Source organism: Sphaerodactylus townsendi, linkage group LG02 (assembly GCF_021028975.2).
Source record: "Sphaerodactylus townsendi isolate TG3544 linkage group LG02, MPM_Stown_v2.3, whole genome shotgun sequence".
NCBI classification, from domain to species: Eukaryota; Metazoa; Chordata; class Lepidosauria; order Squamata; family Sphaerodactylidae; genus Sphaerodactylus; species Sphaerodactylus townsendi.
This window is the reverse complement of record NC_059426.1, coordinates 17,500,041-17,515,133: the sequence shown is the minus strand read 5'-3', so window position 1 is coordinate 17,515,133 and position 15,093 is coordinate 17,500,041. Positions and strand designations below refer to the sequence as shown.

Below are 15,093 nucleotides of genomic sequence, written 5' to 3'. Positions count from 1 at the left end.
ACCGCCCTTCCCCCGAAGGGCTCTGGGTGGTGTGCAACAGAACATGACAATAAAACCAATGGAGCACACAAACAAAATACAAATCATAAATAAATAATATAGGTTCCAATAGCCGTAAATGCTAAAACTCTTAAAATACAGCGATCAAGACAGAAGTGGCGTCGTCCTGCAATTAAAACCCCATGAAAACCCTCCCCCAAAAGGGGGGGAATGGTGGGTCCCTTTGATGTTAGGGGACCCCAGATGTAATGGAGAACAAAAGGGGGTGCAATCAGCGGCTGGCCCCCCCCAAGGCCCGGTGGAACAACTCAGTCTTGCAGGCCCTGTGGAACTCGCCAAGGTCCTGCAGGGTCCAAACAGATGGAGGAAGAGTGTTCCACCAGGCAGGGGCCAGGGAAGGCCTACTTGGTTTGCCTTGTGGCATGTCCATGACCTGCAGATGGCTCTCAGACTGTCTTGGCAGTTGAGGTAGGATACAGGGCAGGGAAATTTGTCTTGGATAAATATTACCCACTGAACACCCAGGTCCAAATTTGGCCTCCAGAGAATTTCAAGCCCCCATCCCCAGGCATCCAGCACACGCAGCCTGGAAGCTCCACAAGAACAACATCTTGTGAGTCAAAGGCACACAGCGTTGGGAGAAGCTTGGCTCTCCGTAGGCGCTGTTCCTCCAGACGCTTTTCTCAGAGTGAGATTGAGAGAAACATATTATTAGACAGGTGCAAGAGGATCAGCAGCAAACAGCAGCAGGGATCCTCCTACGGATCCTCTCCTCCCAAGGGCATCATTTTTCCGACGAATGGGGCAGCTGCTTTATACATCATTGGGACAGACCCAAGTTCAATCAAACGTGTTATTGGCTGCATGAACAGTTTCATCCTGGAAATAGGTCTTTAGCAACCAGAGCATCGTTAAATACTCATCAGTGAACAAACAGTTTTCAAAAAATAAAAAAGTATGCACACGTGTCTTTGTACAGCACGTCAAGCCAATCTAGATTCTAGACCAGTGATGGCGAACCTTTTTGAGACCGAGTGCCCAAATTGCAACCCAGAACCCACTTATTTATCGCAAAGTGCCAACACAGCAATTTAACCTGAATACTGAGGTTTTAGTTTAGAAAAAATAGTTGGCTCCGAGGCGTGCGTTACTCGGGAGTAAGCTTGGTGGTAGTCGGTGGCTTTGCTTTGAAGCAATCGTGCAACTCTTCCAAAGGGTGAATCACGACCCTAGGAGTGTTTACTCAGAAACAAGCCCCATTGCCAGCAACCGAGCTTACTCCCAGGTAAAGGATCGCGCTTTAGTTCTTCGCATGAAAATCAGTGGGGTTTAACAGCGCTTAAAAGGGTTACCTACACTTCCTCCCCAAAGCTAGGTCTTAGGTTTAATGCTAATAATCGAGCCCACAGCCCTGGCCAGCCTAGATGTGTGGGAGGGGGCAACTCTGTTTGCGCGTGCCCACAGAGAGGGCTCTGAATGCCACCTCTGGCACCCGTGCCATAGGTTCGCCACCACTGTTCTAGACTAATTTTGTATTTTGTTGAAGGGGCTTAGTAAGGCGTTCATCATTACAAAAGCACCCCTCTGCTGACTGATATCCCAGCCAACCCAGTTTCCTTTGCACAACGCCTGAGACTTGGGGCCTGCATGCTGCACACCACTGATGTAGAGCTGCTAGCATGAAAGCAAAGTGTTATGAAGGATAGTGCCAAAGCCCCGCCAATCATTACTCCTGGTGCTCAAAACGTTTGAAAAATAAAATGTGATCTAATCACATACACAACGAAGCTGAAGCATTTTTTTCTCTCTCTCTTTGTTGATTTCTAAATATTAAGATTTAATTAAATCTTTAGTACCGGTGACAAATGTTGAAGGCGGCCGACTGAACTAATTACCCAACTGCCAGTGACTTTGGTGCATTTTTCAGGGACGCCTGCAGACTGCGTTCAGACTTCACTCCCCAAGCCAGGCAGGGGGAGGGGCCATGGGAATGGTAGAGGGTCTGCTTAGCGTTGAGACTGTCCCAGACCCAGTTCCCATCTGCAGATCGTAACAGAAGTTTTCTGGCTTTCTCCAATTGCCTGTGATGTCTGAATGGTAGTACTGGAATGAAGTAGAGTTTAGTGTGTGTGCGCGTGTGTATGCATGTATACTGTCAAGTCACAGATGACTTGTGGTGTCACTGTGGGGTTTCCAAGGCAAGAGACACTCAAAAGTGGTTTGCCATTGCCATTGCCTGCCTCTGCATCATGAACCTCGCAGTCCTTGGAGGTTGCCCGTCCAAATTCTACCCAGGACTGACCCTGCTTAACTTCTGAGATCTGACGAGATCAGGCTAGTCCGGGGCGATCCAAGTCAGGGTTGGTTAGTTATTTATTTACCCTGCAAAAACTTGGCTTTTAAATCAGGGTTTAATCTTAGGTTGGAATCCAAGCGTCTGTGCCTTTTAGGATGAGTGAAGTGCTTTTAAAGACAACTCGGGTATGCCGTAGACCTGTGTGGCTCTTAAAGCCAAGATGCATGCCTACTGTTGGTCAGTTACTGCTTACCACCTGTTGTGTATTCTTGCTGTTAGTGTTATCTGCTTTACTTGGAGCTCTTCCCAGACTGGCCCGGTCCGGCACGTGAAGGTTTCTGTGAGGGACGGGCCAGAGTTCTCTTGAACACTTTTATACTGTTTTTATCTCATTGCTCGCAAGCCTTGGAATGGAGCCTCAGCCTTTCAATAAATATCCTATTCTTCTATAGAGATTCTGATTGTCTGGTCTCAGTTCGTTACTCCTACACTTTGAAGGATATCTAATCGTCATGAGGAGAACATGCAGGGAGCTCACTGCTTTTCAGCTGTTGAATATCTTCTGTTGTCCTTTTGACCTACCTTGTGATTCAGCTTGGCACCTCTCCTTCCAACCACTATGACACATATACCCACTGAAAAGTAGCTCATTGTTCATCCTTGCTAGACGGGACGGGGAAATACCAGAAGCGGGTGGGGCAGAAACTGCACCAAAACCTCAAAGAAAAAGTCTGAACCTTTCATTAAGAACTTATCTCTCTAATCAGACAACACAAATTAAGGTACATGTGTTAAAATGGTATAGTGTGCATCAGCTTGCAGTTATCATTCAAGTATTTGGCATAGTTGCCGTTTTGGTTGTAGAAAATGAAGGCATTTAATTTTAAATTCCATAAATGTGTCAAATGCTGCAATTTTATATGCTAAGTAAGTTGCACATCATGCATCTTATGTTGTCAAAGCAGTAAAATACTGTCTAATAGGACAGTAAGTATTGCATATATTTCAATTTTTACAACATTTTGGGGGGGTTTCCCCAGAAAAAAGGTGTAGCAAAACGGGAGGTTTCCCCCCCTGTGGCTTCAAAATTTCCAGAAATTCCACACCTCTAATCACGGAAGGCTATGGCTTTGCCTAATCCCCTTTCATTTAAAGGAGGAGGACTTATTTAGATGAGGACCTTGGCACAGGGCTGCAGTTTACCACTTTTTCTCCCAGGTAGACACCTGCTTTCCTGCATGGGAGGGGTATTGACCGCTTGTCTCACTGCTTAGGGGACCAATAGCTTGTTCGCAGAGGAGGGACTGCTCTCAGGGATTCAAAGTAAAACCTTGCCCCAGCATTTCAGCCAACTCCATATACTCACTTCTTCCTGGAATGAAATGAAATTAAAGGTTTCTAAAGATCCCAACACCCACATCTCATTTCACTGGCTTGTTGAGGGTTAAGAGAGCATTGAGTTCCTTAACTGGAGTTACTGCAGTGAGTTCTGTTTTGGTTCTGTGTGCAGGCTTGGAAGCCTAGAATCAAATTAGTGCCAAGGCATGCTGCTCAATATGTTTAAGGGAGGTATTTGGCGCAGATGTGGTCAGTAAGGGAGGCCAGGTCTTGCCCCTGCCAGCTTACCACAGTGCCACTAGCTGAAATTATAAAGGGGAATTACAGGATGAATTGAGGGCCATCAGGAGACCTGTAGTGTGGTGTGGCCCTCACCAGTTACGTTTCTGCCAGTATGACATACGAGTGACATCACCCAGTACTCTATGGTCTGATTGGTCAAGCAGCAAGTAGCAATCACCCAGTACTCTATGGTCTGATTGGTCAAGCAGGGTTCAGCTGACTCTGATATCCCTGGGTCTTTAGGCTCCAGGAAGAGCCAAAAACATTTAGCAGGATAGGAGCATAACCATATTATCCCCTCTATCCTCAAAGACTATTTAGGTTTATCAACTTTTGAAAGGGAGACTACATCTCATCTTCCTTGATCACCTCCCGGTTTTAACACCTCCCGGTTTAACACGGTTTTAACATCTTCCTTGATCACCTCCCGATTTTAAAACACCAGTTTTAACACAAATCTTGCTGATGTATTTAAGTGAGACTTCCTATTGCATAAATAGATTTTTAAAGTTGCCATAATTTTTTTTCATTCTTTTGTAAAGTTTGATTTCTTTTCAAGGCAAGCAGTTGTTCATCGTCAGCACCTGAAATTTGTTTGCGGTGTTCCATTCCCTGCTTTTGAAAGGCTATCTGATCAAACCCATATTTTTAAATATATGTATTTATAGTCAGACAGGAGAATAGTTTGCAGTCAGAGTGTGATCTTTCTTGCAAATGGGAGAAAATTGTGGCCTTTTTTAATATTGCTTTATCAGTTTCCTTTTTTATTACTGATGACTTCATTCTGTTTGAATTCAATGCTTTGGTTTCTTTGGGGTAAACTAATAGATTATGTATGCGATATTTGCCTAGCCCTGATTGAATTCATCTGGTGAGTTTGAATGTGGTTCATATATTCATGTAATTGTCAGGAGCCAAGTTGAAATTCAGAACTGTTAAATGATCAGGCATCCCAGCCATTTCACATTTCTCAGGTCTTAAAGAAAAGGCGCTTTTTTTTGTTACTGAGTTCATATTTTTCTTCCCAATTAAGTATTTTTAACGGCAGTACCTTTAGCTGTATGGTTTGGACAGTGATTGAGAAAAATCCATCAAAGGCTATGCCTGGGGTTTTATGTTGGCTTGATAAAATGGGGGGATACTGTCAAGGCCTGCCTTTGTCAGATGAATAGCTCTTTCTTTCCTTCAAAAGAATCCCTCTCTTACTTTAATATGGAACTTTGTAACTCTGACCCGCTCTAAGATGTGGGTGATTTGCTGAAGAAAGGTCACCAAATTCATTCTGAATCAACCACAGCTTGATTTTTTGTATAGTCCCTAGTATTTAAGTTTGTGGTCCAGGTTAAGCTTACAATTATCCAGCAGAAAATATCCCCAGGGAGGTTTATGGCACCACAGAACTTAGCCAACGTGCCCATCATATTCCGTCATGGGTTTGCTGGAAGCCCGTCCTCCTCTGCCGTCAGCCTTACCACAATGCACAGCTTCCGGCATGCTGTTGTGAAGATGTGGGGACAGGAAACAGTATCCCAGCAGTCTGGAGTCTGAAAAACAGGATATGTAATTTTAATGAAAGAAACTATGTTAGCCGGCTTAGACAGAGGGTATGAGAAGCTGCTTTTTGGGGACATGTTGAGTGCTGAAAATATTCTAACACCTTGATGTAGGAAAATTTGTGACTCTAGCATATGGAGGTTTTATATTTATGTATTTAGTTACATGTGCCATGCTTTTCTCCATTTTACCCTTACAACAACCCTGCAAGGTATGTTGGGCTGAGTGTGTGATTGGCCCAATGTAACCCAATGGGGTTCTGCGGCAGAGTAAGGATTCGAATCTGAGTCTCCCAGCTCCTGGTCTGACGCTGTAACCATTCATCACCTCATGCTGGCTTTCAGTGTTCATTTATCTGTTTACTTTGTTCATAATACACTTTTCTCTCAGAGATGCAAGGCAAACGACAGTGATGCAGATTTGGGTCTTGTTGTGTATTTACCTAGACATTTGGGGATCACACTCTTTCCTGTCCTGTTCCTTGCTGTGACCCTAGCAGCATTCAAGGCATCCTTTGGGAAGCAAACTACATGAGACATTCCTTCATGTATTTACACTAGTTTGCCCATGTTCCATGCAGGCACACAACAGCTGCAGGGAATTGCTTCTTTTAAAAAAAGAGCGAGCCCGAATGAGCTCAGAACAGCACTGCCCAGGGAAGAAGGGCTCCTCCACTCTCGCCAGCAGTTTTCTCACACAAAAATGGCGCTGAAGGGGAATCACTTTGCTTGTTTTTCCTGTGTACATGCACAGATATTCCATTTGGAGCAGCAAAATCAGTGAAATAACTCTCGCCAGTGCAGTTTTCATTTGAGAAAACTGCTTGTGGGGGAGGCAGGAGCCCTTCCCGTCCCTGTTCGTAGCTCATTTGGGCTCTTCATTTTGGGGGGAAGTAGTCCTCCCCCCTCCCCCAGCTACTGTGTGGCTGTGGGGAACACGGGGACACTAGTGTAAACAAGCGAAGAAACACATTGTGTAATTTGCCACTGGGATCTTGCTGATCCCAGGTCGTCTCTCCTACAGCATAGTTTTCGCTTGACACTTTTACACACAAGAATAACTTGCACAGTCAGGGTCAATGTAAAATACATTGTGAGCAGGATCTTATAAGAAACATGCAATTCCTTGAAAAATCTTATTTTTTCCCCTTTAATAAATCATTAGCCATGCAATCCAGACCTGTAGGGGAGTGCTGAGGCAGCTGCAGGTGGCAAAACGGACGTGCTGCCATGGTGCCTCCAAAGGGGCTTTTGGGCAGCACAGCAGGGAAAGAAAACAACAGCCTTTCCTGTTGCCCGAAACACCCCAGAGACAAACATGCAGAGGTGGGATCCAGCAGGTTCTCACCAGTTCCCGAGAGTGGGTTACTAATTATTTGTGTGTGCCGAGAGGGGGTTATTACTGTATTTCCCCGAATATAAGACAGTTTCCCCGAATATAAGACAGTGTCTTATATTAATTTTTGCTCCCAAAGATGCGCTATGTCTTATTTTCAGGGGATGTCTTATTTTTCCTGTGTTTTGTTCGTCGGGCATGCTTCCAAACAAAAACTTGCTATGTCTTACTTTCGGGGGATGCCTTATATTTCGCACTTTAGCAAAACCTCTACTATGTCTTATTTTTTGGGGATGTCTTATATTAGGGGAAACAGGGTAATTGGGTCTGCTTTTCCGTTAGAAATTCCATTAGGTCCAGAAATCATAAAGTCCTGTGGTTTCCTATGTGGCTGGTTAGCGAAGGTAGAAAACGGGATAATTCTCCCTGTTGGGCTGTTTTAAAAATATGTTTTAGAAATATGGTAAAGTTTCCTTGTTTAAGGAAAGTCTCCTTCTTTTGATTTCTAGAAACAAAATTAAGGATTTGAAAGTATTAAGTATTTGACAGGCAGTCAATTAGAGGAGAAGTCGTTGTTTCTGTTGGCAGTAGACAATAGGACTTGCTATAATGAGTTTAAATTATGGACAGAAAGATACCAGCTGGAAATTAGGAACTTTTTTTTACAGTAAGAGTTTTTTACAGTAACAGAGAAATTATTAAAGGCCCGCCCCCGGAATGCCCGGCCACACCCCCATCGTGCCCCGCCACGCCCAGCCCCATTGGCGCTACGCCACTGTTTGAATCCCACCACCATGGGAACCTGTTACTAAAAATTTTGGATCCCACCACTGCAAACAGGCTTACGCTGCCCAAAAGTGCAGCATCGGTCTGTGTGCTCCCAGGGCAGCGTTCCGAGGGTGGAACGTTGGTGGAAGCTGACCGACATCGGCTGTGTCCTGGGAAGGCCCCAGCCCACCCACACCAGCGTTTGATCTGGACAGCAGTACAGCTTCTCAGCGGCCCAGATGTTTGGGTGTCATTGCCCTGAAGCTGAGGGGTGGTTGGCTGACAGGGCATTTGCTCCCTGTGCCAGCGGGGCTGCCACTTATGTGGTGGAGGGGGGAATTGCGCTAGCGCAGCCCTGTGCCACTTACTATGTGTGTTCACCTCCCTCCCCCCCCACAATCAGGATGGAGCTGTTGCTATCACATCTCCCACTGTTTTAAAGCAAGAAAGCTAGTGTCCCTTATAAACCTAGTTTTTCTTATTTTCAAAACATGGGAGTTGTGGTTCCAAGTAGCTCAAATGGAAGACAGTTAATTTATTCAGAACCAGAGCCTTACTGCTTGATTCTATGGTATTCTATGAAGCACATGATATATAAATTGTGTATTAAATTGTCTTCTTATATTTGAATGATATTCTGTTTGCACATATAGTGTATCCACATTTTCCCTTCCATCCCCCACCCCCCTCCCCGGCCTCCTTCACCCTGCATAAAAACGAGTCTGTCTCCCTCGATATTTAATCCCTACATTTGGGCAGACGTAGGAAATGTATATGGTATCCATAAATGTCACTGTGAATCAAATTAGTTTAATATCCTTATATTTAAACCCCCAGAAGACAGGAAATATAAATCTTGGCCAGCTAACTGTATGGTTTCTTTTCTTCTCTCTTCCCCCCTCGCCCCCGCCTTTTTGCTTCACAAATATCCAGTGAGCTGAACATGACTGTAATTTAAAAATGCTGCACATCATGCGCCACAAACATTCCTCTCTCTTTCATCCTGGGAGCTACATTTCAACCTGTCTCACAAACTTTCTCCACAGATTAGCTGTGACCAAAGGGGGGAGAAAAAAGATGGCGGGCAGGAGTGAACAAAGGTTACGCAGTTGGCCATTCAAAAATAGAGCTCAGTTGGGTGCTTCTTCTAATAATTATTTTAGTGCAGTGGGAAAAGGCAGCTGGAAGAAGAAGAAGAAGAAGAAGAAGAAGAAGAAGAAGAAGAAGAAGAAGAAGAAGAAGAAGAAGAAGAAGAAGAAGAAGAAGAAGAAGAAGAAGAAGAAGAAGAAGAAGAAGAAGAAGAGGAGGAGGAGGAGGAGGAGGAGGAGGAGGAGGAGGAGGAGGAGGAGGAGGAGGAGGAGGAGGAGGAGGAGTTTGGATTTATATCCCCCTTTCTCTCCTCTAGGAGACTCAAAGGGGCTGACAATCTCCTTTCCCTTCCCCCCTCACAACAAACACCCTGTGAGGTGGGTGGGGCTGAGAGAGCTCCGGAAAGCTGTGACTATTCCAAGGTCACTCAGATGGCATGTGTGAGAGTGCGCAGGCTAATCTAAATTCCTCAGATAAGCCTCCACAGCTCAGGTGGCAGAGCGGAGAATCAAACCCGGTTCTCCAGATCAGTGTGCACCTGCTCTTAGCCACTACACCACTGCTGCGAATACACTACTGCGTATAGAATAGGCAACGACGGATTCATAGAGCAATCAGCCCACTCATGACAGTTACTGTGGTCAAACTGGGAAGTTTCGTGGATGCAGTAGGGGGTCTTGAGTTGCAGAAGGGGGGGAAATGGCTCTTCTTCATACAGATGTGAATTGAACCAGAGCATGGTGGCTTCTCACCATGTCCACACTGGTTTCATGTGCCTTCAGCATAACTGTTGCAGGTTAACTCATTAGTTATAAATTTAAAGCCCAAATAAATAGCAAATTGGGTTCCTTAAATGTACAGTTTGAGGGAAAATATTAGGTAATAGTCAAGTGTGGGCCAATCTGTGGATACTTAAATCTGTGGATTGGGCTCTCACCGACTAAAACAGGTAGCTGTGCAAACTTGGAAGACTCCCCAGGTTTGTGGGAAAACCTGAAAATGTTTAAAAGCTCTGTTGGGAGATTTAAATCTTCCCCCAAACAAAGGTGTTGTCCGTGCATCTGTATACAGCAAATTTACCTCATCTAGTAATGATGCGGGGGGGGGGGGGGGGCTGCACTGGGCTCACCAGCAGCTGAAGCAATGGAGTGGGGTTGGAGCTCTGTTCATGATATTGGGGGGAGAGCAGGAATTGTGGCTAAGAGGGGGAAAGGAACCCCACACTAGTATCACAGGTCCCCATTATAAAGATATAATGTCCGGGCCCTGCGGGACTGCCAGTGGTGTCCAGGCCTGGAGGACCTTGAGGTGAGTTCTCGCTGTCCAGGCCCTCGCTTGGGAGACCTTGAGTGGAAGATTCCACTTGACTTGGGGCCTGTAAAATGACAGGGGCTATTCCACCGGGCCTTTGGGGAGGCTGGCCGCGGTTCTATCGCCCCCCACTGAGATTGAGGCTGCCTGTTTCTCCATCCTGGCTGGGCCCTGACTTCATCTTGGGCCCTACCTACCCCCTACGCCCCCCCCTCTTTTGGCCTTTAGATCGGGCGCCTGTTTTTAACAACTTCTCTTGTTTTAATTGTATTTATTTTAGAAACTGCTGCTTAAGTTCTAACGGGTTTAAGTTTTATTTGTATTGGTTGCTGTCTAGAGAACAGCTGTGTTGTGAGCCGCCTCGAGCCCTTCCAATACATCCAACAAATAAATAAATAAATATGTCATTAATTAATTAAAAAATAAGCACTGGTCATAGTTATAGTGTGCATGTGCCCATTCATTGGACGTACCAAACAGGTATATAGCAGTGAGTAACTCAAACAGGGCTTTCCAAAGCTAAAATTTTCACAGAAACCTAAGCCTAAAATTTATGCCTAGAAAGCGACATTGGTCACATGCTGCAGTCCACAAAAGATGAAATATGCATTGAGATGCCTAAGTTACATTTGCTTTTTCACTTAGTGACCGTCCAACTGGGGGGACTGCAGACCGCATCCAGAAGTTGCGGAAGGAATACCATCAGGCGAGACGGGAAGGCGTGCCTTTCTACGATGAAGACGAAGGGAGAGGAAGACCAACCGAATACGATCAGCACTGGGTAGGTGCCTGGCAAAAAGTTCGGCAGTAGGCAGACATTCAACATTAATGCAAAAATGTAATTGAGCATCCTGGATAATTTGTTGGGAAAATATAGACTTTGATAAGCACGGGAAAGCTTTTTACGGAACTCACAAGTGGGTGAGTTTAAACACTGTTGTTGTTATTCGTCCCTTCAGTTGATTTCATTTTCAACTTGGCTAATGGCCATACAGATCCGAGTACTGGCAAAAACCGGACCGCCTCCCTGTGGCTTCTGTAGTTGCAATCAGTGGGATCGATGCCTTGAAAGTCTAATGCCTGCGTATGTGGAATATTCTGTGTTCTCTTTTAATATGCCTTGTCAGTTTGGAGACATTCTGGTATTTTTGAAGTACATTCTTATCCTTCTAAACAAAAGCATTTGGTATCTTGTTGCTTAACATGTTACAGCTGTATGTTGCCACAATGAATTTGTTGAAGCTCCAAAGCCTCCTAGCACAGATTATTCTCAAAGCATGAAGTCATGTTAAGAATGACTAATTGTTCATCACTCAGGCAACATCTGTCTGTTAAGTGGGTATATCATTCTTCTTTGCTCTGAACTGAAATCTCTGGCAAATCTGGGCTGTTGGACAAGATGAAGGTCAGGCCATGATTCAACTTCTTCTTATATTCCACAGTTAGGGCTACAAGCATTGTTGGTGTGTGTGAAAAGGTGCTGTTCATCTGTGGTTTCAATGTTATGATTTCCAAAAATCCCTTCTGTACCTTCCATCAGAGCTGTCTGAGATGGCTTCACTTGGTTGAGTTCCTGGCTAAGAGTTCCATGCACATGAAGTCCCAGTTGTAATTGTTGCATGGCGAGTTGGCTGTATGATGCCGTCACCTTAACTCCTGCAAAGCTATGGGCTCATTCAAGCTCAGTGAGGCAAAGCTGTCAATTGCTTTGCAAATGCACAAGGAGCTTCTTTCAGTAGCCCTGTCTTTAAAACATGACAGTAGGGGTGGATTAAATCATGCTGAGGCTCTGACCTATGTCAAGTAAGACACGTGCCACCAATTTATGGTGATCCCATACAGTTTTCAAGGCAAGAGATGGTTTGCCATTGCCTACCTTTGTGTAGCAATCCTGGACTTTCCTGGTAGCCTCCCAACCAGTGGTGGGATCCAAAAATTTTAGTAACAGGTTCCCTCGCCAGCCCCCCCTCAGCAAAGGGGGCAGGGGCATCCCTAGGCAAACCTGAGCCCTGGGCAAAACCTTAGTTGGATGCCCCCCCATGGGCAGCCACCCCACCACAACCCCAAATTTTTTTTTGCACCAGGTCATTTCAAAATCATCATCACATTATAGAAAATGCCCCAACTCACAAATCTGAACACAGCAATGGTGAAACACACAGGTTCTTTGATAGAGACTGGTGAGATAAAAGGTACAAAAGGCTGAGAATCAATGAATTGCAGTACCTGAAAGGGATTTACCCAGTTCAGGGAGTTACATTATTAGTTGCAATTGCTATATGGAACCTTCACGTTCAAAGGCAGTATGCTTCTCGGGGAGGCGAGGGCGTGGAGATGGAAAAGCGGACCCAATTAGTAACCCCCTCTCGGCACACACAAATAATTAGTAAATCACTCTCGGGAACTGGTGAGAACCTGTTGGATCCCACCTCTGCTCCCAACCAAATGATAATTAGGACCAACCCTGTTTAGTTTCTGATATTTTGGCAAGATTGGGCTAGCCGGGGCCATCCAGGTAATGTCAAGAGGCCCCATAGCATTACCCCAAAATATTGGTTGATTGATGGCATTTAGAGGCCCCTCATAATCTGAGCTCTGAACTGTAGTTTACTTAGCTTGTGCATAAATCCAGCTCTGAATGGCAGAGTAGTCATAACCAAATTCTCCCCTGCAAAATGATCTCAGTATTCAAATGGTCAAGAGTTGGATGTTTCCTAGAGCTTTCTTCTGCCTTGTAGCGCTGCACATTCCAAGTCCAGGCCCTTATTGTATTGTGCTCAGTGAACTGCAGTTTCCAGCTCCAGCCTTGGTAGTGAACTGTAGGAAATTGAATTGTCCCGTGGTGCCCTTCCTACCCAAAGATACACATGGGAACAAGGGGCGGTTTAGAGATGTATAGTGATACCAACCATGAAATAATCGAGTGGAAGCCCAGTCAACAGGTAGCTTGGTCAGTGTGTGTTATGTGCCGTCAACTCACTTCTGACTTATAGTGATACTATGAACTTATGACCAGAGGCGGAGAACTCACGGGGACATGTGGGGTCACCCCAGCTGGTCACATGGGGGCAGAAAATCGCCCCTCAAACCCTCCCCTCGGCCCGGCCAAGGGGTGGCCCGTGGCGGGCTTCCGTCGGCTAAGGTAAGTGGGCTGTGTGGGGGGGGGGCGGTGCCTAGAGCAGGTGTTGTCCCGGGTACCATCTCCCCCCACACCTCTGCTTATGATCTCCAAAAGTCCTCTCATTAATAGTCTTGCCTTGGGTCTTGCAATTGTTGAGTCAGTCCATCACGCGTTGAGGCTTCCTCTTTTCCTGCTGCCTTCAACTTTTTCATAGCATTATTGTCTTTTCTCATGAGTCTTGTCCAAATAGTCTGGTCAAGCAGTCAAGAATTTCACAGCAATCAAGAACAAGGGGCTGGCTTTAAAGAACTCTTCTGCTCGTGTGTCCGAAAGGCTGCTCTTGTGCTGAATCTCACTTTAAATTCTGAGCCAGTGAATAAATCACCTTGCGTTTGGAGCACACCTGAGTGTTAGAAGGTTAATAATTTTCTGTTCAGAATTACAGACTTTGGCAACTCCTGGTGACAGGGCATTTTCTTACTTGGACAAGCATCAAGTTTAACTGGGGTGAGGCTATTTAAGCCCACCATATAAAAATATTTGTGTGTTTTGTTCTATTTTCAAATATTTCAACATTCAGTTTCATTTTGAAATAACTATTTCTCACCTGAGACTTCAGATGAACTCTAGGTGGATAGAAGATGGCCTTTTGAGCCATAATGGCTGTGTTTATCCTATGGGGAAAACGAGGTAGAATTAGCCAATTTAGCTTCTGTTCTGAAAGCTGCCTCTAAAATTAATCTCCGCCTTCGCTGATAGAAGGATTATTATGTTTTCTTTTCTTCTGCCTACGCTGGACCCGTGAGTTCCAATTAGCACTGGAGACCAATTCAAAATAATGGATGGGACCACTGCTCCTTCACCTGGGCTGGCCCAGCTGCAACCTGAGAACTGTTTTCAGTAGGAACAGTCCAATGCAATTATTAAGCCTTCACAATACTTCTTGCATTCCATCTTCAAGATTGTTACAATTAGGGTTCCCATCATGTCGAGCATCTGTTCCTTCCGTTCCGCCCCATTTTATTAGCCACGAGCCTGGAAAAAAGGGGTCTGGTGAGGTAAAAAAAAATGCTATTTTGGATATTTTAGATGTTTAATCTATTCTTGCTAATGTGGGTACTTTGTAGATTAGTTAATGTGATACATGATTTGATTGTCAGCCTGATTTGGGAAATAGACAAAAATTAGTTCTTTTTAAAATCCTTCATCTGTCATTTATCCAGTTTTCCAACATCATTGCTTTCTAGTTCATTTTTTTAAACATCTGAAAATTGATATAAAGTTCAATAATTTCTTACCTATATTGCCCTTAATGTCTTTTTAAAAATCGTAAAACTCCATTCTCTGCGGTGCATTCACGAACGCAAAGCGCCTGTGTCCCCAAGGCAGATGTTTACAGAATAATTGATATCCTAGCAAATAATCCAGACCTGGTCAATGTAGCTTTGGGAACGGGCTGAGGATTCCCATTTCTTATCTGACTCTGAAGGGTTTTATTACCTTGCTGGCGAAGCTGAGGCTTATGGCCCCAGATAGACTCCAAGAGATTCACAGAGGTCCTTCTGGATAATCCCCTTTAAGCCGTTTCTATTAGGTGTAATGCCTTAAGGTGACTGATTCCCAAGGCTATCTGTTTTCTGTGAGAGGAGGAGCTGTTAATCAAAACACCCAGGATAGCTTTAGAGCTTTCAGTCTTGCTGATTAATATCAGAAACCTCGAGATTGTTTCCATTCCTCATTCAAATGCTTTTGTGCGGACATTAATTCTGAAGACTTCATGCACAGGCTCCTCTGCTCCATTGAGAAGTTCTTTTGTGTTCCTGTCCAACCCGTTCCCCTCGGTGCAGGTTCTGTTCGTCTCCCATCTGGAAAGACGTCCAGACCGAACAAGCCATGCAGAAATATCCTTTTAAAAATACAAGGATAGATTGGGTACGTTGCCTTTATTAAAATACAAACAACAGACACCTTGTGAGGCAGGTGCGGCTGAGAGAGTTCT

General features: G+C 44.8%; 1 protein-coding gene across 1 annotated transcript in view; it reads left to right on the top strand.

Moving 5' to 3' along the window:
• PARD3B (par-3 family cell polarity regulator beta) overlaps positions 1-15,093 on the top strand; it is a 680,328-nt gene that overhangs the window by 570,855 nt on the left and 94,380 nt on the right. Inside the window, exon 21 of the mRNA XM_048484334.1 lies at positions 10,619-10,754. Within this exon, the coding sequence (XP_048340291.1) occupies positions 10,619-10,754 (136 nt within the window). The remainder of the gene's footprint in view (positions 1-10,618; positions 10,755-15,093) is intronic.